Raw genomic sequence first — 20,162 nt, forward strand, 5'->3', positions numbered from 1 at the left:
TGAGTTGGATATCCAAGGGAGAAGGAATGCTCCCGAGGTGGGAGGGAATGGGATTCAAAGCATGGGGAGGCAATGGCCTTGGAGAAGGGGAAGAAGAAGGAGAGGCATGAGCACAGCAGGGGTGTGGGGGAGTGGTGAAGTGGAGGAGCTTCTGCTGAGAGTGAGGGGAGACTGGGCCCAGGAGGGAGTGAGTTCAGAGGCTTGAGAAGAGTAGAGAAGTTTGAATTGGTTTTTTGTTTGTTTGTTTGTTTGTTTGTTTGTTTGTTTTGAGACAGAGTCTCGCTCTGTTGCCCAGGCTAGAGTGAGTGCCGTGGCGTCAGCCTAGCTCACAGCAACCTCAAATCCCTGGGCTTAAGTGATCCTCCTGCCTCAGCCTCCCGAGTAGCTGGGACTACAGACATGCGCCACCATGCCCGGCTAATTTTTTCTATATATATTTTTAGTTGTCCAGATAATTTCTTTCTATTTTTAGTATTGACAGGGTCTCGCTCTTGCTCAGGCTGGTCTCAAACTCCTGACCTCGAGCGATCCACCCCCTCAGCCTCCCAGAGTGCTAGGATTACAGGCGTGAGCCACTGTGCCCAGCCAAGAAGTTTGAAATTATGATTCTTATTAGAATAATAATTTTCAGGAAGCAGCAGATCCTCAGTTATCTAAGAAAAATAACATTATGACTGCAATACTCCTACTTGTATTGGTTTGCCATAACAAAGAACCATAAACTGGGTGGTTCACAACAATGGAAATTTATTCTCTCACAGTTCTGGAGGCTACAAGTCCAAAATCAAGGTGCTGGCAGGAGCGTGCTTTCTCTGAGGGATCTAGAGGAGACCTTTCCTCGCCTCTTCTAGCTTCTGGTAGTTGCTGGCAATCCTTAGCATTCCTTGGCGTATGCGCTAATCTCTACCTCTGTCTTCACATGACCTTCCCCCTGCGTGTCTATCTCCAAATGTCCTTTCTATAAGGATACCCAGTCACTGAACTAGGGCCACCCTAATGTAGTATGACCTCATCTTAACTTGATTACATCTGCAAAGTTCCTATTTCCAAATAAGGTCTCATTCACAGGTTGCAGGTAGACATGAATTTTGGGGGACACTATTCAACCCAGAACATCACTAAGACAGGAGACTGTACTATTGCATTTTAGAAGTTCCTACAGAATTAAAGCGAAAGTGTTTTTAACAGCTAATTTATGGATCTCAAGTGCCTCACATGCACAGTGTCACAGAGACCCTACAACCATTGAGGTCTACGATGTCTCCTCTGTTCCCATGTTACAGATGAGGAAACAGAGGCTAAGAGTAGCTGGAGGACGTGCCCACGGTGAGACCCCGGCAGAGCAGGGTGAGAAGGGAGGCGTTTCAACTCCAGTGACCACTTTCAACACTAGGCTCCATTGCCTGCCTTTTTCTACTTACTGCTGAATTGATCAGGAAAACAAACTGATCAGCTAGTTATCCACCTCAGGAACTCTCTCTCCCTGCCAACATTCTTTGTTTATGTATTTCTTTGTTAATATATGTTTTCTGTACGCAGCTTTTTATGCATTCAGAGTGTTTCCAGCCTCATGCCGACTGCCCACCGTGTGGGAGCAGAAGGCTGCTGCTTGGCCCGTCGGGGCTGGCCAAATACAGCTCTCCCTTTTCCAGTAACCGCTGGGCTTGGCTTTCTTTCCCCAGGTCCACAGCGTCCAATTCATGGAGTTCTCCGAAGTGGAGAACCAGGATGACTCCTACAGCACAGGAGGGGGCTGCGTCCACACCCAGGACCAGCAAGGCGTGCGTGTCATGTACGAGGCAGCCTTGAGTGATCTGAAGGAACTGGAGGCAGAGCTGCTGCTTGTGGCCAGCTGCTACATTGAGAAAGAAAAGGGTGAGAAGTCAGAGTTTTAAAAATCAACTGGCAGAATAAACAAAAAATACCAAGGGCTCTATTTAATGCTCCCCACCCCACCATATAAACACATATCCAAGAGTATCTGAAAATTCAGGAAGCACACACCGCTCCCCACTCCCAACACACACACCCACTTTAGGAAAGATACAGTTCTGTTTCCAGCACAAGCTGGATGGAGAATGTGACTGCTCTTTAAGGGCTCGGTTGTAATTCTTACCATTGTTTAGACTCCTCTTGCTGCCCACGGGTATTTCTGTATCACCCACTGGGTGCAGGGGATGTGGTGCAGGGCCCTGAGGGAGGCAAAGTAAGCAAGTGAAATGAGTGACTTTTTAAAAAAGCGATAGACCTTGAGGAAACTGCATTTAGAAGCAGAGACATCCCTTGGTTCCTAACAGGAAACCACCAGGTTGCAAAAAGTTCTGGCGACGGAAATGCCAGACAAGCCCCAGAGGAACAAATGAAGAAATCATTACTCAGGGTAATCAAGTAACCTATAATCTGTATTCTCTCTTCCTTTTGGAATCACTCAAATTTATCTCATTTTAGACATAGATGAGGTAAGAATATTCTTCTTCTTTTTTTTTTTTTTTTTTTGAGACAGAGTCTCGCTCTGTCGCCCTGGGTAGAGTGTCGTGGCATCATCATAGCTCTCCACAACCTCAAACTCTGGGCTCAAGCGATTCTCCTGCCTCAGCCTCCTGAGTAGCTGGGATGCATGTCACCTGTAGGCGCACCTGTGGGCGCACATCACGATGACTGGCTAATTTTTCTATTTTTAGGAGAGACGGGTCTCTCTCTTGCGCAGGCTGGTCTCAAACTCCTTACCTCAAATAATCCTCCTGCCACGGCCCCCAGAGTGCTAGGATTACAGGTGTGAGCCACTGTGCCTGGCCCAAGAATATTCTTTTGGAATACTATGACAGCATTAACATTACATTTGGAAAGAGCTTAGAATTTCTAGACCCATTGCAACACCTAAAGGGAAATTTAGCAAGGGGCTGTGCTATTTTGTAACATAGGTAGACTATAATTAAGGATAATTCATGTTTATATTGTTATAAAATGCTGCTCAAAGAAAGTATGACAATTAGCTTTTCAGATCCCAGGCAGAATTAATTTAATATAGGATTGAACTCTTTGTCCTATCTTTGCCACAACCATTGGTATCTGAATCGCAGGATGCAGCAGTAGCATCCAACTTTCCAGGGTGTTTAATTTCAGCTCTTAACTTTTATCTTTGCTGGTTATCCTACATATTAATGCATCATTTTTGTCCATACTAATTTATAATACCATGCAACTATTTCTAGCTGCTAAGAATTTAATTTGCTTGAAACACTTAGTCGGTAGTCATTTAACCACATGGGCATCTTTTAATTGAGCTAGTAAATAATATAGTCATCCATTGTGAAACTTCCCAACTGCTGCTGAAGAAGTTCCTGATCAAAGTCTTTCTCTCTCTTAGTACCCATCATATACTTGATTATTGTTATTATTATTAGTCTGAGACAGGATCTTACTCTGTTGCCCTGGGTAGAGTGCAGTGGCATTATCATAGCTCACAGCAACCTCAAACTCCTGGGCTCAAGCAATCCTTCTGCTTCAACCTCCCAAAGTGCTAGGATTACAGGTGTGCCTGATCTGATAATTATTGAACTCAAACTTCGGCACCTGAAAAATCTCTTATCTTCAAATATTTCATTCTGAAATAGACCATTTAAAAATCTGAAGCAATAATAATGCTGGTCATGAAAAGTAACATTAATATAGTGAAAAAATATTTCAGCTGAATAATGACAATAATTAGTTTTATTAATTTAAGTTAGTAATTAATGCAATTAAGGAATATCTTGGAAATGTCTCTGAAATATTTTGACTTGGCTAACGTTAATGGAAATAGCAGGTTGAACTGAACTTTGTTGATCAGGGACATACAGATAAATAAGAGAAGATGTTTTCTATCTTTAAGGAATTTATAGTCCATAAATGTTGATCTAATCTCTAAGTAAAAATACCGGGGACCTGTTTTTATAGAAGAAATGTGTGCTTTGCTTTTAAATTGTAGGGTTGAGGGCATTTTAGCATAGATTACTTGTTAACTGAATTTTGGTTTTATTTCTAAAATTAATCTTTAAACCTAAAATTAGAAAGTAAAACAAAAACTCCTATTGATTTAGAAGTCAACAAGTATGAACTTGGGGCCTAGTCTTTGCAGACGGTTCTTTAGCTGATTCTTGGGAATCACAGTGATTGGTTCAGTATTTCTGTTCCTGAGGTGGAGCTAATAGACCCCGAGAGGGGCACATTCCTAATTGAAACAGCTTCATTTGGAGGCTTGTCTCTAATCATTCCCACCTGCTTCTCTCCCAGGTCACAGAGAGGGCGGTGGATCAAAGCGTGGGCAGGACGGGGGATGGGCCCACGCAGGCGTGGACAGATTTGCCGTGCTGTATGACGTGTGGACTTGGGAAGCAGCCCTCCTGGAAAACAAGCGCCAGGTATTTTTGCCTAGGAGACAAAACATCTATTAAAAACCATTCTTAGAAAATCCAGTCGTTTTTTTTAAATTTGTTTTTGTTAAGCGCAGTGGGACTTTTCGAAAAGCTCTCCATAAAGCCAATAATTATTTTAAATAATCTTAGCTACTTACAAGAATGTACTAAATTTTATTTTCTTTACTGTGGTTGCTCATCATAAAAAATAAAATGTGAAGGACACGACTGTATCTTACAGGTCTAATTTGTTAGAGGGCTGTGGCCTTTCTCATCTGTATGCTCTTAGTGAGAATGGACGGTGATTCCGTTCCCACTCACTGTGCAGTCACAGGGACAAGCCTTACTTTGCTAATCACAGATAAACCGACTGACTGATCATGGCCTTCAGACACAGACAAACTGACCTGATCATGCTATGGCACATGTGGGCGGGTGAAAGCTGTTGGGCAAGGAGTGCGGAGTGCAGTAAGTTATGAGGGTGAGTTTGAAGCAATGCAATGAGTTATTAAGTCATCGCCATATCATGAATGGTTCATACTCCAGTAATAAATGGAAAAACTGCAGGTGTACTGCTCTTCATTTGTGTCCTTAGCACGGATTATCAGCCCTTCTGATAGTCACCAATTGTTAGGAGTTTATTCATGAAACATTAAGTATTTACTCTGACAGGTACTGTTCCAGGCATTAGGGACATACAGATAAATAAGAGAAGATGTTTTCTATCTTTAAGGAATTTGTAGTCTATAAATGTTGATCTAATCTCTAAGCAAAACTTATAACCTACTGGCTAACAGCCTACAGTTGAGGCATATTGAAGGGCCACTGGGACTCCACAAAGGGAGGGATTTGTGCTGGCAGGGACGGGCTATTGGGATGGAGGAAATGCTAGGACGTCTTCCCAGAGGAATAGATATTTAATCTTGTTACTAAAAGATGAGTTAGATGTTGTCTGACAGAGAAGAAAAGATTCTTAAGCAGAGGAAACAGCATTCGCGACGTCAGGGAGGTGGAAATGGGAAGGGCCAGTTTGGGGATGGTAAGAAGGCCGCTGTGGCTGGGTGGGCAGGCACGATGGAAACACGCTAAGCATGTGTTTGGGGTGCAGCCTGTGAAGGGCCTGCTCATCATTTTAGAGTTTACCTAATAAGCAAAGAAGAGCCATTAATGAGTTTTCATAGTGGAGAAACATAACTGTGTTTCAGCAGCTATCTTGGGTGTCAGTGTGGAGAATGGATTGGATTAGAGAGCCCCTGAGTGCAGTTATTGCAACAGTGACCTGGAGAGTTAGGAGGGGACCTGGACTAAGGATGTGGCAGTGAGAATAGGAAGGGGGAGCAGACCTGAGAACACTTTTCAGAAGCGTAAAAATGACAGGGTTGGAAGACCGCATCTGTATGTTAGAGTAAGAGAGTAAGGGTGGAATTCAAATGATTTCCTTAGGGTCAGGGAAGAGGATATTAACTGTAACAGAAAGCAGGAAGTGGAAGGGTCTTTAGAGGAAAATAATATTGACCCTAGGACAACAAGGCTTTTGAGGGGGGTTGCTAAAACCCAGGTGTGAGTGTTTGGTGGGGAGCTATAGGTTTGAAGCTCAGGAGCAGGCATGAACTGAGATATGAATGTGGAAGTTGAGCCATAGCAATGAATCACAACAACTGGGAAAAGCTAGAGACATCTGAAGTGAGTCCCTGGGTAACACCTACACTTAAGGGGCAGGTCATGGAACAGGAAGGAGTAGTTAAATTTAAAGACTGGAGGAAAACAAGGAAGATATAGTATTGTGAGAACCAATGGAAAAAACAGTTTTAATTAGGAGAGGATGGTTACAAGCATGGAGTGCAGTGAAACAAGAAAAATAACTCCTAAAACCAAGCAGATTGGTCAGGCAGTCTTTGGCAGCTTTGTAGAACCCTTTCAGAAGAGTTGTGGTGGTAGAAACCAGGTTACAATGCACTGTGATGTGGTCAGAAGATGGGGAAGTGGAAATGTTTTCTTTGAATTGTTTTTCTAGTAGAATAGATGGTTCACCACTTCATCTACTCTCTGGTCTGTTACTCATAGAGATGTAGGTTACCCGATGTTTGGAAAACAACTAGCTGGGCTGAAAGGGTGCAAGCCTTGGACTTTGAAAAAATATTCCTCTTTTCAAAGATAGCTGGTCTCTACAGGGTTTGTCTGCAGCCTTAATCTGCCAATTAGAACCTTACTTTAATCAAGTGAGGAAATGAGAGCTTTAGATGCATAGTGTTATTGGGGAGGTTGTATGAAATGTAAATAAGACAGAATCCCTAAATGGCAGGTTTACTGGTCCAGGTATGAATTTTAAACAGCCTCCCTTTTCTATCTTCTCTCTCTCCCCACCTTTCCTTTCAATGCTTCTAGGCCTCCTGTGGGACAGTCCAGGCAGGAGTCAATGGCAAGAGAATAGAAAGGCAGAGAAGACTGAAAAACAGATTTCTCCACACTTTAGCCTATGATTCATTCTGTGCTAAGCTCTCAGGGCTGTCCACTAGTTTCTTCTATGGTGAATAAAACTATTTTAACTGAAAAACAATTGTTGAAAATACCTCCCTCCTTTCTACCCTGAGAATAGGTTCCCTATAGAAACTGAGCTATCTGTGCCAAGACTGTAAAATATGGCCTTCTAAGTCAGAAATTCTGTCAAAGGAGCCTATTTTTAATGGATAAGCCAGATTTCTATCTAAAGTACAATTGATTTCCCCCAGTACTGATTCTATTGCCAAGTTTCCTCAGCTGTTTTTGATTGTTAAGTATACTGGTATCACTAGAGTTAAGAATTGCTTGAACATATTGGGTTCTTTTAAATCCTTAAAATAACCATATTATGTATGAAAGCTCATAAAATTAGAGCTGGTGTGAATTTAGGTGGATTAAGGGGCTCAGAGAAGCCAGGTATCAGCTGCACCGGCTCCTAAGTGACACTTTACCATCTGCTGGTTCTCTCCACGACCACTAAAGGACACGTGTAAAGGATAATTTGAGTTAGTGAATGCAGCACTAAAAAGATTTTTATGTATTATTCCTTTGAAAAGGAATAAAAACCAAATTCCTCTGACAAGTTGGGTCTAGCAATGGTTTTGTTTTGCACTTTCTGTTTTGACCTAAAATACTATTTTAAAAAGTTTTTAAATCCCAGAAACAAACAAAAAAAAAGTTTGAAGTAAAAATAATATAACACAGTAAGGTTTGAGGTTATTTATTTTGTCTATTTTCCTATTCTCTCCAATATTTGACGCCTACTATCAGTGTGCACTGCATATTATTTTTGCCTGAGAGTTGGCCCTTGACACACACAAGTGACATTTGACAGGCTGGGGAGACTTCTTAGACAAATACCAGCCCAGAGTTTAAATGGATACGGGCCAGTTAGCAAACAGATAATAAATAGAACCCATGAGGCAGAAAGATCATGGTCCCACCCCTGTTGGGAAAGAATTCATAATAAAATTATGCAACTGTCCATCTGAGAGCTGCTTGAGGTTGAGCCCAAAGCTTGAAGAAGCCTCATCAATTTAAAAAGAGAGCCACATTTTCCTTCTCAACAGCTAAGGTTACCAATAAAATATTGCAAGATTTGTGACGTACTAAAAAAACTATTTGTTACTTATCTGAACTTCAAATTGGACTGAATGTCCTACATTTTTATGTACTAAATCTGACAACCCTATCAACAACAATAGTGAGCATGGCAACTTAGCCCAGGCCTCTGCAATCGGGTATCACCAGATTAGAATCACCAGCTAGAACCCTCCTCCAACTCCCTACAAACTTCCTCTGCCAAATAACCAAACAATTGGGATCTTTGTACAAAAACAGGTCAAGGAAGTGTAAATACCATAAAGCAGTTCCTGGGATTGCCCTGGCCCAGCCCAAAAGATTCAAGTTAGTCCCGAATGAATTAGGGAAGTAATTGTTTCTTCCCTAATCTCCACCTGGGGCTACTAAGTGACACCCTTGTTACCCCAGCCGGGCATTCCTCCTTCATTTCTGTTTTATCTTCTGCTATTTAATAAGTAAATGTTATTCAAGAGTAGAGCTCGGTGTACAGAACAAGGTAATTTAGATCACCTTGCTTGCTTCATTTTCCTCAGGGCTCATTTAAAGGCAAGGGAATCTCCACCTTCCCTGCCATCTGGCTCTTGATGTGTGAATTTCTAACCTGTGGACCATCTTCTGTGGCTTGAACTTTTAGCATCCTCTTGTGTTTTCATTTTCATGCTAAGGTTGATCTAAGATCCCTTAGACCAGTGTTTCCCAAAGGTCATCCTACAAAGCTGGGTGCTAAATAAAGTGCCCTAGGCTCCTTCCGCCTTGAGCAGCATTTGATTCCTAAAGTGCTATTCATTCTCAAGTGTTCAACTCTCTTGTGTAGAGGAGGGAAAAGTTTTTCCTCTGCTGCCTTAGATTCAGTGTCTGGGCCATGAAAACTAAACGTACCAAAGACAGATTAACAGGAGAAAGGGTTTATTATGTACTGCATCAATCAGCACTACTTATCTTGGCCGAGGGGCCCAGCTTGGTATTCAAACCCAGTGATCTCTGAAGAGCTTTTTCTGCTTAGCATCATGACTAATCACATACAGAATAGAAATTCCTTAAGCTCACAGACAAATGTAAAAGCAAAATAAAGAGGCATCTCTTTCTGAATTCCCACACTAAGAACGCTCTTCAACTGTTAGTGTCTGGAAGCTTTCTTCAGTTTGTAGAAAAGACTTGTGAACGCCACTAAAACTGAAGCTCGGTTGGGGTTTTGCACACTTGGTGGCTTTGAGAGTTCTGTTTATTTCCAAGGCCCTTCCTAGAGGAGTCCAGTCTGGGGTAAATCATTTTGTATTTAGGAAGCACTTTTACCCTCAGCCTTCCATTTTACCACCCCCATCATTTTTATGCAGGTGAAATTTGGGCAAACTATCAAAGAGAAGGGATCAAAAATAGGGCTGAGGATGTAGAAGACAAGAAGCCACCTTCCTAGCTTTGGTGATAGAATAAACGGAGGAAGAAGAACGGGTCCTTAAAGAAAACAGATAAATATATTTGATGAAGTGCCTTTGAATGTGTTGTCTCATTGGAGCTTATAATTATTACATATGTTATTGAGTATATAATCCCCTTTTTATTTATGGAGACCAGGGGAAGAGGGGATGGATGCAGAAGGGCAAACTCAAATCTCGTTCTGGCTTCAAAGCGTGTGTTCTTTCCCTGGCCCTCCCTAATTCTGCCTGTGGGCCAATTGATGGCACTGAGTCCTATGGTGCCACATCTGCCCCTCTCGTTGCTGGGCCCTAGGGCTGCCTCCGTTGTTCCCTGACTATCAACTTTACTTGCAGCTTCTTGACAGTTACTATGAAGCCTATCAGCACACGTTGGACCCCGAGCAGAGGTTTGCTTTAGCACAGGTAATGACGGACATCATGCACCGGCGCCCGAGGTTTGATCTCAGCCACCCTTATTTTATTAAGGCCTACCAAGACGAATGCACCTGCCTGAGGCTTCACCTGCAGCTAGTGAGGGGCATCCTCAACCAGCAAGTAAGTACAGTTGGGTTTTTAAAATATTACATGTGAGAAGAGGATGGCAAACACAGGCCAGAAATGAAAATAATGTTTTCCAATCATTGCAGATCTGGAATCTGGGTTTTCTAGGGCGGCATGTTCAACATGTTTATTTGTAAGGTCATTTGCATTGTTGGATTCCAAGTACAACTATGGTCTTAAAGGAAGATTTCCACCCTAATTACAGTTACTAGTCCACAAGGAATTGATGATCTCAGTTTTCATTACATCGTAGAGTTTACCAGAAGAACTAATGAAAGAAGAACTAATGATACATCTTTTCAAGACATTAATGTATAAAATTGTGTTTATTTAAAAAATTTTGTGATTATTTTTAGGACGCTGAAAGAAACGAAACATTGTATGTCCTGTAGGGAAAAGCCAATGGCATGGAGCAAGCAGGAGACAAAGGATTGTTGCAACCTGGTTGGAATTTTTTCCATGTAGTGATTTATTTAACAGAAAGAAATTTTCCCTTTCACCTCTTAAAATTATCTGAATTTGGTTGCTTTTTTTCCTTCCCTCTGCTGACTGGCTCAGACTGAGAGAGACCAGCATGTCTTGTTTCAAACGAGTCTTCAAAACAATGTCTGGGTGAAAATTAGTCAAATGATGAAGAGACACAAAGGAATGAGATCCTTCTCATGTCAAGACTCATAACTCATGTCCATGGGAAAGTTTAACTTTTCTAATTTTAACATTTATGCTACATTTTTAGATAGAGCATCAGAGGGAGTATGTCCAGAGGCTTTGGCGAGATGATCATCTAGACAATAGCAATAAATTTGGACTTCCCCTTAACATAATTTGCAAACAACTTATTTCCATCAACAATAGCTAGTAAGTTGGCGTTGTCTTTAGACATTTCACTTTAATCTTCTAGATTAATTAAGGGTATAATGTTAAATCTAAACACTATAAGTACCTCTCAAGTATTTGGGAGATGAGAGAAATAGGTATAAAAGCCACAAAAGAGGGATTCAAATTTTGAATATCTGTTTGATTTGTAAATAATAAAAAATAGGAGACTAGAATTTAAACTGACGCCACTGGGTGCAAAATCATCATTCCTATGATAAGTCCTGGGGGGAGGGGAAGCAGTTGCTCTTGAAACGCTGTTATAGGATTTAACCAGAGATGTCACACAAGTCCACATATATGAAACATGGATGTGCTTAAAAGTTTCTTAAAAAGAAATTTCTTTATTCTAGCAAGTGTCACTAAAGAGGTTTCTGCAGACTTACCTTGTGACTCCCACCCCTTTAAGGAGCAGAGTTAAATTCCCTGAGGCCACTCAGAGAGGGTATACACCTTGTCACCCACTCACATATAGCAGGACCAGCCCTCTCATTCCCTTCCAGCCTTTGAGGGTAGAGGGAACAGGGAAACAGCTGTGGTAGGGGACAGTCAGGGTGCCCTGCAAGCTGATAGCTGAGATTCTATCCTCATTTCTTGAGAAAGAGCCCCAGGCTTCTAGGCACAAAAGTCTGCATTTTCTCCATAGCCCTTTCTTGGGACTGAATTCTTCTCTGCAATAAACTGAAGACACCAGCTGTGTGTGTGTAGTTTGCTATGGCAAGAATCTACTATTCAGGAAATGATTTTTGGCAGAACAGGCTAGAGCTATATGGATATTAAAACCTGCCAGAATAGTCTCAGAAGCGAATGTTATTTGCTAGGTGAGATTCCTTTCCAGACTTGGGGCTATATTTTTTTTAAATGCAGGACTGAGAAGGATCCTATTTGCACAGATTTAAAGGGAAATGTTATATTCTTCAGTTCTCTGTAGGTACAGAAGGACCCTTGACTTGTGCTGTGTCCTTTATTTCCAAAGGAATAACCTATTGTGGTCTCATACATTTATAGAATATAACAGCCTTACAGCCAATGTGAATGATTCCAGCAGTTGTATACAGAATTTAAAAATTGTCTTTGTCCATTAACATTTTGGGAAACAACGGAAAAAGATTCAAGTGAAAAATAGAAACTAATAACCATGGAAATTGTTTGTTTTAGTCACTTTCTTTTGAGTTTTTTTTTTCAGATATTTGACTAAATATTCATTACTGAAATATTGACAGTTTTGCTGTATACGGATTTAATATTATTCTTATTGGGCATTTAGAATATACACCCATGTCTTTCAGTTTTAAAAGGGTTCCCATTAAAGCAAAGAGTACGCTGTATAACCCAGTGGGTTCCCTGAACAGACTCTGAGATCCCTCTGAGCTCCCAGTATTTTAAATAATGCTCTGGACCTATAGGAGCTGTTTTACTGGTCTATAAAAATATAAAATTCAAATATCTTCAGAAACAGATTAAGTTCTTTGTTGTGTAAAATTGCCATTCATTGTTCCTCTTCTTCAAGCCCGGCTTTGAAAAATGTTTATCTGCTGGAGTTCCACCCTTCCCTCGGCCTGGCTGCGCTCATCCCCAGAGCCCTAGAGCACCTCCTCCGAGAGGCCCGCCACGCCTGCAGACCCACGTCAGCCAGTGGCCTCGCCGTGCTAGAGCGACGTGTCCTGTGGCTGGCCCTGGACCTGTGGCTCACTCCAGCCAAGCCCGAGGCCTGGTACAGCACTCAGCTCCAGAAAGATGTAGGTTCTCTCTGAAGGGGGTAGTTGGGTCTTTGGCAAAAAGAACGTTTCCTTCCAGATGTTACTATTTAGCTCTGTTTTTCTGTTTGGCTCCATTCCCCCCAATTTGGCCAGAGACAGATCACAGTCATAGGCTTTGCCAAAATTTTTATGTGATTTGCAGGGGGGATGGGGGGATAGAGTCAAAGTTTCTAATTTATAAGGATGCAGCAACAATTAAAATTAAAAGAGTGATATATATATGTATGTGGAAAATGTTTTCTGGCTTATTATTTAGATTTTAACAGTATTTTAAATTAAAAATTATACATTTTCTTTTCACTAATAGTCATCCTAAAATGACTCTTTTTTGTCCTGAATCAAGTCCCAGCTACTTAGGAGGATGAGGCAGGAGGATCACTTGGGCCCAGGAATTTGAGGTTGCAGTGAGCTATGATCACACCAGTACACTCAAAACCAGGCAACAGAGTGCGAACCTGTCTCGAAAAAACAAAAACAAACCTTTGTGTACATATTGGCAGATTCCTTTCCAAAAAGTTGTGCCAACTTATAGTACCACCAATAATGTACAAAAGTACCAGTTCTGCTATGCAGTGTTAGGCAAAAGCATATAATGTATGTGCTAATATCTACATATACATAAAAGGAGGCATTATGCAGTAAATTTGCATTTCCTTGCTATTTATTGAGATTAAATGTTCTTCCAAATGTTTTGTTACTATTTTTATAAATTTTCTTTTGTTTCCCTTTATTTATCTGCTGGAATCCTAATGTCGTTCCTGTCTACTTACATAGGCTTTTGTTAAATAAAAACTTTAACCTCTTTGTCTATCATTTTCTGCCAATATTTCTCCAGCTGTCTTTCTATTTTTTTAACAGAAATTTATTTTCGTAGAGTCAAATCTATTGATCATTTCCTTTGTGATTTCCTCTATCCTCCTAAATTCAGGAAAAAAAATCTTCCTCCAGATGTTTCATATTTGTCTCATTGTAATTTTTTAAGGATTTGGTTGTATTTTAAAAACAATTGACTCCTTTAATATTTCACTGGAGAGAGGGAGAGAGAGAGAGAGTGTGTGTGTGTGTGTGTGTGAGAGAGAGAGAGAGAGAGAGAGAGAGAGAGAGAGAGAGATGTGAGGTACAAGTTAAAACTGAATTTTTTCCAAAATTACCATCCATTTATCCTACTACCATTAATTGAAGATTTTTTCACATTGACTACAGCACTATATTTTTAAAATGTATTTGAAATTCTCTTATAAATTATATTGAATATCTGGGATACCTGTCTAGTCTCCCACTGATGCCAAATAGTTTTAATTAAAATTTTTGAAATGTGTTCAAATTTGGACCTAGAAGTGATAAATATTCCGATTAACTATTTGTATTGGGTCAGAAAATGGAGGAGATATTGCCCTCAGAAGACATGCAGGAATGTAACAGGTCTCTTTGTTATCACACTGGAAGACTAAAACCCTAGAAATAGCATTCTTGAGTAGCCAGGTGCTTTGGTAGATGAGTAGGTAAACAAGGAAGCTTATGTTCCCTTGGGAGCCGAACAGGGAAAGGCAGATAGGGGTTCCCCAAAATGGGTCGTTGCTGGGCGTGGTATGTTAGAGGACAGCAAAGACGTTAGAGCAGAGGTGCTCACCAAGGCAGAAGGACGTTAAAGGACAATGTGGCTGCTTCACAAATCACTCAGGGCCTGCTCTGAGTGAAGGAGGACTGTAAAGGCAGTTGGGTACACTCCACAGCACTGAATTTGGAATTAGGAAACCTAAGTTTGCTGTTGGTACTCCTGTGGGACCTTGGAAAGTGTCAGTGTTGCTAACAATCCCTCGTAGATGAAGGGGAATAGTGATATCTGAGATGCCTGCTTCATGGGGATCTTATGAAAATAAAAATGAGTTAATATATGTAAAAAACACTTTGAAATTTTGAAACTGCAATTAGGGGTTTATAAAAAATTATTGTTATTGGCCACCAAAATACTTTTAAAAGTCAGGGACTTCTATTTAGGTTGTCTTTGGCATTTATATTATTTATTTAGACTCAAAACATTTATAATAATGTAACAGCAAATACTTTTGCATATATTAACTCATTTAACCCTCTCTACAGCCCTATTAGGTAGTTATTATCTATTAGTATCTAGTAGGTACTGTTGTTATCTTTATCCCCAATTTATAGATGAGAAAACTGTGAAGGCGAAATTGAGTAAATTGCCCCAAATCTTATAGTTTGTAAGTGGAGGAGCTAGGACTTGAGGCCAGGAAAACTGGATCCACAGTCTGTGCCACTGACAGTATTTTTTTTTTTTTTTTAAGAGATAGGGTCTCACTTTGTTGCCCAGGCTGAGCTGCAGTGGTGCCATCACAGTTCACAGCAACCTCAAACTCTTGGGCTCAAGTGATCCTTCCGCCTCAGCCTCCTGAGTAGCTGGGACTACAGGCATGCGCCACCACGCCTGGCTAATTTTTCTTCTTTTTTGTAGAGACAGAGTCTCTCTGTGTTGCTCAGGCTGGTCTCAAACACCTGGCCTCAAGTGATCCTCTTGCCTTGACCTCCCAAAGCCCTGGGATTACATGCATGAGCCAACATGCCCAGCTGACAGTATTTTTTTAATGTGGAATTTCTTCTTTTATTTTTTAAAAAGCACTTTGTTTGCTTTCAGCTGTTTTCAGCTAAAGTGATGGGAGATCCCTTTCTCGTGGAGGAAATAGGCCTGCTTGCACTCAAGTCTGCAGTAGATGAAGGACAGAAACAAGGACAAGATTCTCATGTGCTGCAACTGGAGACGTATTCCAAACTTCTGGAACTCTTGACCCTCCACCACCGGCTGGTAGAACTGAGTGTGGAGAGTGCACACTTAGCTTGGTGAGTAGGGGGACAGAGGATCCAGGTGGAATATGTTTGGTGGCAAAACCTGGGGAATAACAAACCATGGGTCTCCCTGCCTACAAGCCATGTCCCCCTCTCTGCCCCAAAGCAGCCAGAGTGAGTTTTCTAAATGGCTGAAATGATCACTGGCTCCCTTGTTCCTTCTGTCTTGCAAGCCTCCCCACATTCCCCTCTGACCACTCAAGTAGGCTAAGTCCTCCTACTGGCACCTGGTTTTCTCTCCATTCAGCACATTTTCTTGTAATTAGATGCTTAATATTGGCTTACTGGTTTTCCTGTGAGCATAAGCTCCTTGAATGCAAAAGCCCCATCAACATTGTTTACCATGATATCCCATTACCTGGTATGGGGCCTGAACCACATCAGACACTCAGGGAATGTGGATTGAATTTGCTCTTGAATGTAATGAAGTTGAATAGCAGAGGCCCTGGAGAAAGGAGAGAGATGAGTCACTGACAGCGTCTATCAATAGGTCTGACAGAGGTAGGGGAGGGTTCAGTGGGTAGGAGAAGAAATCAATGAGTTATGTTTTAGGTATGGGTATGAAATGATGGTAAGATGTCAAGCACACATGTTCCATAAGCAGGAAACATATGAAACTAGAGGGTTGGTTGCAAATATGTATGAGTGCAGGTGTCAGAAAGAAAAATAAGTAAAAATGAGAAAAAGAAAAAGAAGTAAAAAATTATATGAGTGCTGTTGTACCCTGGTTCCCATGAGAGGCCCTCATAGACAAAGAGTCCAGTCAGCCACCACCAACCATTATTAAGAGCCCGCTGTGGCCAGGGTCTCTACTGGGGACTTCATGTGTATTATTTCATTTAATTCTCAGAATATCCTTATGAGGTAGGTTACATTAACATTTTATCAGCAAGGAAATAGAGCTTCATAAAATTAAGTAATTTTTCTGAGATCATACAACCAGAAAGTAGTAAGAGCAGAATTCAAACTACTAGTCAAGATATTATTAACTTTTCTGCATAATTTATGATCCTTGCCTTGCAGGGAGGTCATAATGAAAAATTACCCATAATGCAGTATAATGACATTCTACTCATATGAACAAAATGCTAAGGGAGTACAGAAAAGGAGGTATCTCGTTCTTTCTAAATGGATCAGGGAGAGTCTCCTAGAAGATGGGCTGTTAGGGGTTGAATTGTATCCCTCCAAAATTCTCATGTTCAAGTCCTAATCCTTAGCACCTCAGAATGTGACATTATTTGGAGATATGGTCTTTATAGAGGTAATCAAATTAAACTGAAGTTATTAGGGTGGGTCCCGATCCAATATGACCAGTGTCCTTATAAGAAGAGGAAATCTGGACACAGACACACAGAGGGAAGACCATGTGAAGGCAGAGGGAGAAGACAGCCATCTAGAGCCAACGAGAGAGGCCTGAAACAGATCTTTCTCTCACAGGAACCAGCCCTGCTGACACCTTGACCACAGACTTCTAGCCTCTAGGACTGAAACAATAAATTTCTGTTGTTTAAGCCACTGAATACTTAGTGTGTTTCTGTGGTACTTTGTTAGAGCAGCCCTAGCAAACTAATACAGGTGCCAAGAATTAAGGCTTCATGCGCCAACTTCTCAAGAGGGAGGAATGTGTTAGAATTGGGGTGTTAGGGAAGGGGGAAAGCATTGTAGACATGTAAAGCTGAGATGCCAGAGAGACATCTACATGGAGCCACACTGCAAGCCCCATGGACTTGGGATTGGAGCTCAGAGTCTCCAGTCAGGACAGAGACAAATGTCACAGGTTCTTACACGAATGATCTGGGGGCCTGGGGTTGCACATAGTCCCCAGCCAAAGAAGAGATGTAGTAGATGAGAAGAGGGCCAGGTTTGGAACCCCAGGAAACATCAGAATTTGAAAACAAGGAGGAGGAGAAGCCAGTGAAGACAGAGAGAGTGGTCGTTAGGCAGGAGCAAGCAGTTCCCGGATCCAGGAGAATAAAGATGTTCCTCAAGAAGGGGACAGAGAGGCTGGCTGTGAGGAGCCCAAAGAGAAGATGGTGAACGTTGTATTGAGGCACATTGGTGACCTCATGGGGGCTCTGAGGTCAGTGGCTGGCTTGTAGGAAATGAGAGTTGAGAAAGCATTCAAGCATATCTCCTACCGTCTGTAATTATCACAGCAAGAGCAGAACTTAAGACCTTTGTTGCTCATTCACCTCGCGGGCAGTCCTGGGCTTACTCTTGTTTGGCTTTTGTTTTTGTGCTTGTTCAGGTGTTTTGGTTTTCTTGTCACCTGCTTTCTTTTAGGAGAAAGCACTAACAAATGTCCTTGGCTCTCTCTCTCTCTTTTTTTTTTTTTTTTCTTTTAGGCTCTATAAGGAATTGGCATGGGAGATGGGTTTTGAAGAGTTCCATTTGTATCTGAGGCCTGTTCACTTTGAATTTGCATCACACAAGGACAAGGTGGACCAACCACCTCCTGTCTTTATAACCTCTCTGCTGGAGGACAGCAGCCGGGTAGACAGGTGAGCTTGAGAGGGTCGAAGTGAAAATACTGTAGTGGTGGAATCAATAACCAGTGAAAAATAATCCCTCTCACCGTTGGACATGCAAGTGCAATCACATTTCTAAATTTTCTTTTTATATTCTATCTGCCGTGATGCTGGGTTTTTTTCTTTTTCTTTCTCTTTTTAATAAGGGGGGAAAGATAAGATCTCAATTGAGGGGGACAGTTGGATTTAAAAACACTGAGTAACTGAGAGATGAAAACACCACGTCAGAGCACGCAGATCTGATGAAATCGCAGGCTCAGCAGCTTCCCAGAACATGTTACTTCTGGGTAGAAGGGGGTGTGAGGGTTGGTCTGATGGGGCAAGCGCCGTGAATCAGAAGTTCAGGTTTCTTCCCTCACTGTCTTTGGAACCAGAAAGAAGTCACATAAGTTTTCTGAGCAGTTGTTTCCTTGAAACTATACCACACTGTATAAATCTAACATGTAGGCAGGATCTGTCAGGCTCCTTTGTTGGTTAGTGGCGGAAGCCAATTCAAACCAGTGAAACCTCCCTCTCATGCCCACGGATTCAGCCCATTGCCGAAAAGAAAACACTCTTGCTAGTAACAGATCATGAATCTACTCAGTCGGGAGAAGGAATCTTCTTTTTTTCCTCACACAGCCTTTGATGTGTAAGGAAGAGAAACTTCTGTCTCCCTCTGCTTTCCTTCTCTGCTAGTCTGCCCTTCCCCCTAGGGGAAGGAAAAAGTGACTCCAAGGAGGCAAAGTCACCTCTGTTTTGCTAATGTGGATCACTGCTCAAAATATAACTCTGATGTGTTAGTGAGCTAAAGGAGCAGGGGTGGAAGGAAGGGGTTAGAATGAGAGAATACAGTATCCCAGGATTTCTCAACTTTGGCACTACTGAAATTTGGGGAAGGATAAATCTTTGTTATGGGGGACTGTCCTGTGTGACTTAGGTTGTTTAGCAGCATTCCTGACTTCTACCCAGTAGATGCCAGTAGTACCCCAATACCCCACACCCCTCTTCCACTGTTTCTGACATCAAAGATGTCTCCAGACATGGCCAAATATGCCCTGCAGGCAAAACCTTCCCTGCACTATCTTGCCGCACTAGATAAACCAAAACATGACTTACTGTAAGGACACAGAGATATCCGCAGAAGCCAAGGCAGGAAGTGTGATCGGGCCTCGGGCGAGGCTAGGTCTCCAACTGGAAAAAAATGTCTGGAGCTGCACTATTCTCTGGCTCTTCAAGGTCCTCCTGCTGAGCTAGTATTTTATACTGCTGTGAAAATAGGGCACATTTTTGTTCAGTTGAAATCCACCAATCAGCACAAACTCTCTGAATGCTCTGTGGTCTGGCCAAGCCATGATTGGTCCTCCCAGTGATGACCCAGAGGTGCTGCAAGAGAAGGGAAACCTTCCAAATTCCCAGGGCAGGGTTTACGCATTCAAAGAACTTGTGTCTTGAGTTTGTATTTATTTTATGTATGTTAATTTCTTAAAGTTGCCACTTTGGAGTGCCATTATAACAACAACATATATAGTTGTCCCTCGGTGTTCATGGGGGATTGGTTCCAGGACTCCCTTCGTTACCAAAATCCAAGGATGCTCAAGTCCCTTATATAAAAGGGTATAGTGTTTGTGTATAACCTGCTCACATCCCCTCTTATACATTAAATCATCTCTGCATTATTAATTAATACAATGTAAATGCTATGTAAATAGTTGTTATACTATGTGGGTTTTGTTTACATTATTTTTTATTGCTGTATTGTTACCTTTTGTTGTTTTATTTCTTCAAATATTTTTTTATCTGTTGTTGGTTGAATCCAAATGCAGAACCCAGAGATATGGAGGGCCAACTACAACAGACATCATGAGTGTTTCAACTTACATTTTAAAAAGCACATTCATGCATATTATCCCGCTTAATATGAGATAGGTGATATCTCCATTTACAGATGAAGAGAAAAAGATTGTTAGATATGAAATTACTTGAAAAGGTCTCATAGTTATAGACAAAGGACCATGTCCCAAGGTGGGAACTTGGCTGTAAAGACTATCTAGATGGTTGTTGGGACCACAAGAGAAAGTAATAATTGGACAGCATTTAGGAGGGTATTCAATGGGAAGAGTCAGTGAGGGATCCTGAACAGCTCTGGTCAAGAAGGTACGAGGAAAAGACAGAGTAGTGGTAGGGAGATCAAGAGAAAAGAAT

General features: G+C 41.5%; 1 protein-coding gene and 1 long non-coding RNA gene across 8 annotated transcripts in view; one reads left to right on the top strand and one right to left on the bottom strand.

Moving 5' to 3' along the window:
* The window catches only part of LOC123633144, a 153,384-nt gene that overhangs the window by 62,169 nt on the left and 71,053 nt on the right, over window positions 1-20,162 (top strand). For all 7 annotated transcript variants that reach the window (XM_045544145.1, XM_045544146.1, XM_045544143.1 and 4 more), the window contains exons 15-21: window positions 1,683-1,875; window positions 4,273-4,400; window positions 9,746-9,946; window positions 10,689-10,810; window positions 12,339-12,567; window positions 15,242-15,444; window positions 17,796-17,951. In XM_045544145.1, coding sequence (XP_045400101.1) covers window positions 1,683-1,875; window positions 4,273-4,400; window positions 9,746-9,946; window positions 10,689-10,810; window positions 12,339-12,567; window positions 15,242-15,444; window positions 17,796-17,951 — 1,232 coding nt within the window. The remainder of the gene's footprint in view (window positions 1-1,682; window positions 1,876-4,272; window positions 4,401-9,745; window positions 9,947-10,688; window positions 10,811-12,338; window positions 12,568-15,241; window positions 15,445-17,795; window positions 17,952-20,162) is intronic.
* On the bottom strand, window positions 1,586-19,190 carry LOC123633147. The gene is made up of 5 exons (XR_006733554.1): window positions 19,077-19,190; window positions 15,809-15,895; window positions 4,258-4,410; window positions 2,117-2,192; window positions 1,586-1,855 (listed from the first exon to the last, which is right to left on the bottom strand). It is a non-coding gene; the product is annotated as an uncharacterized LOC123633147 (long non-coding RNA).

The sequence above is a fragment of the Lemur catta genome, chromosome 2, assembly GCF_020740605.2.
Source record: "Lemur catta isolate mLemCat1 chromosome 2, mLemCat1.pri, whole genome shotgun sequence".
Lineage (NCBI taxonomy): Eukaryota > Metazoa > Chordata > Mammalia > Primates > Lemuridae > Lemur > Lemur catta.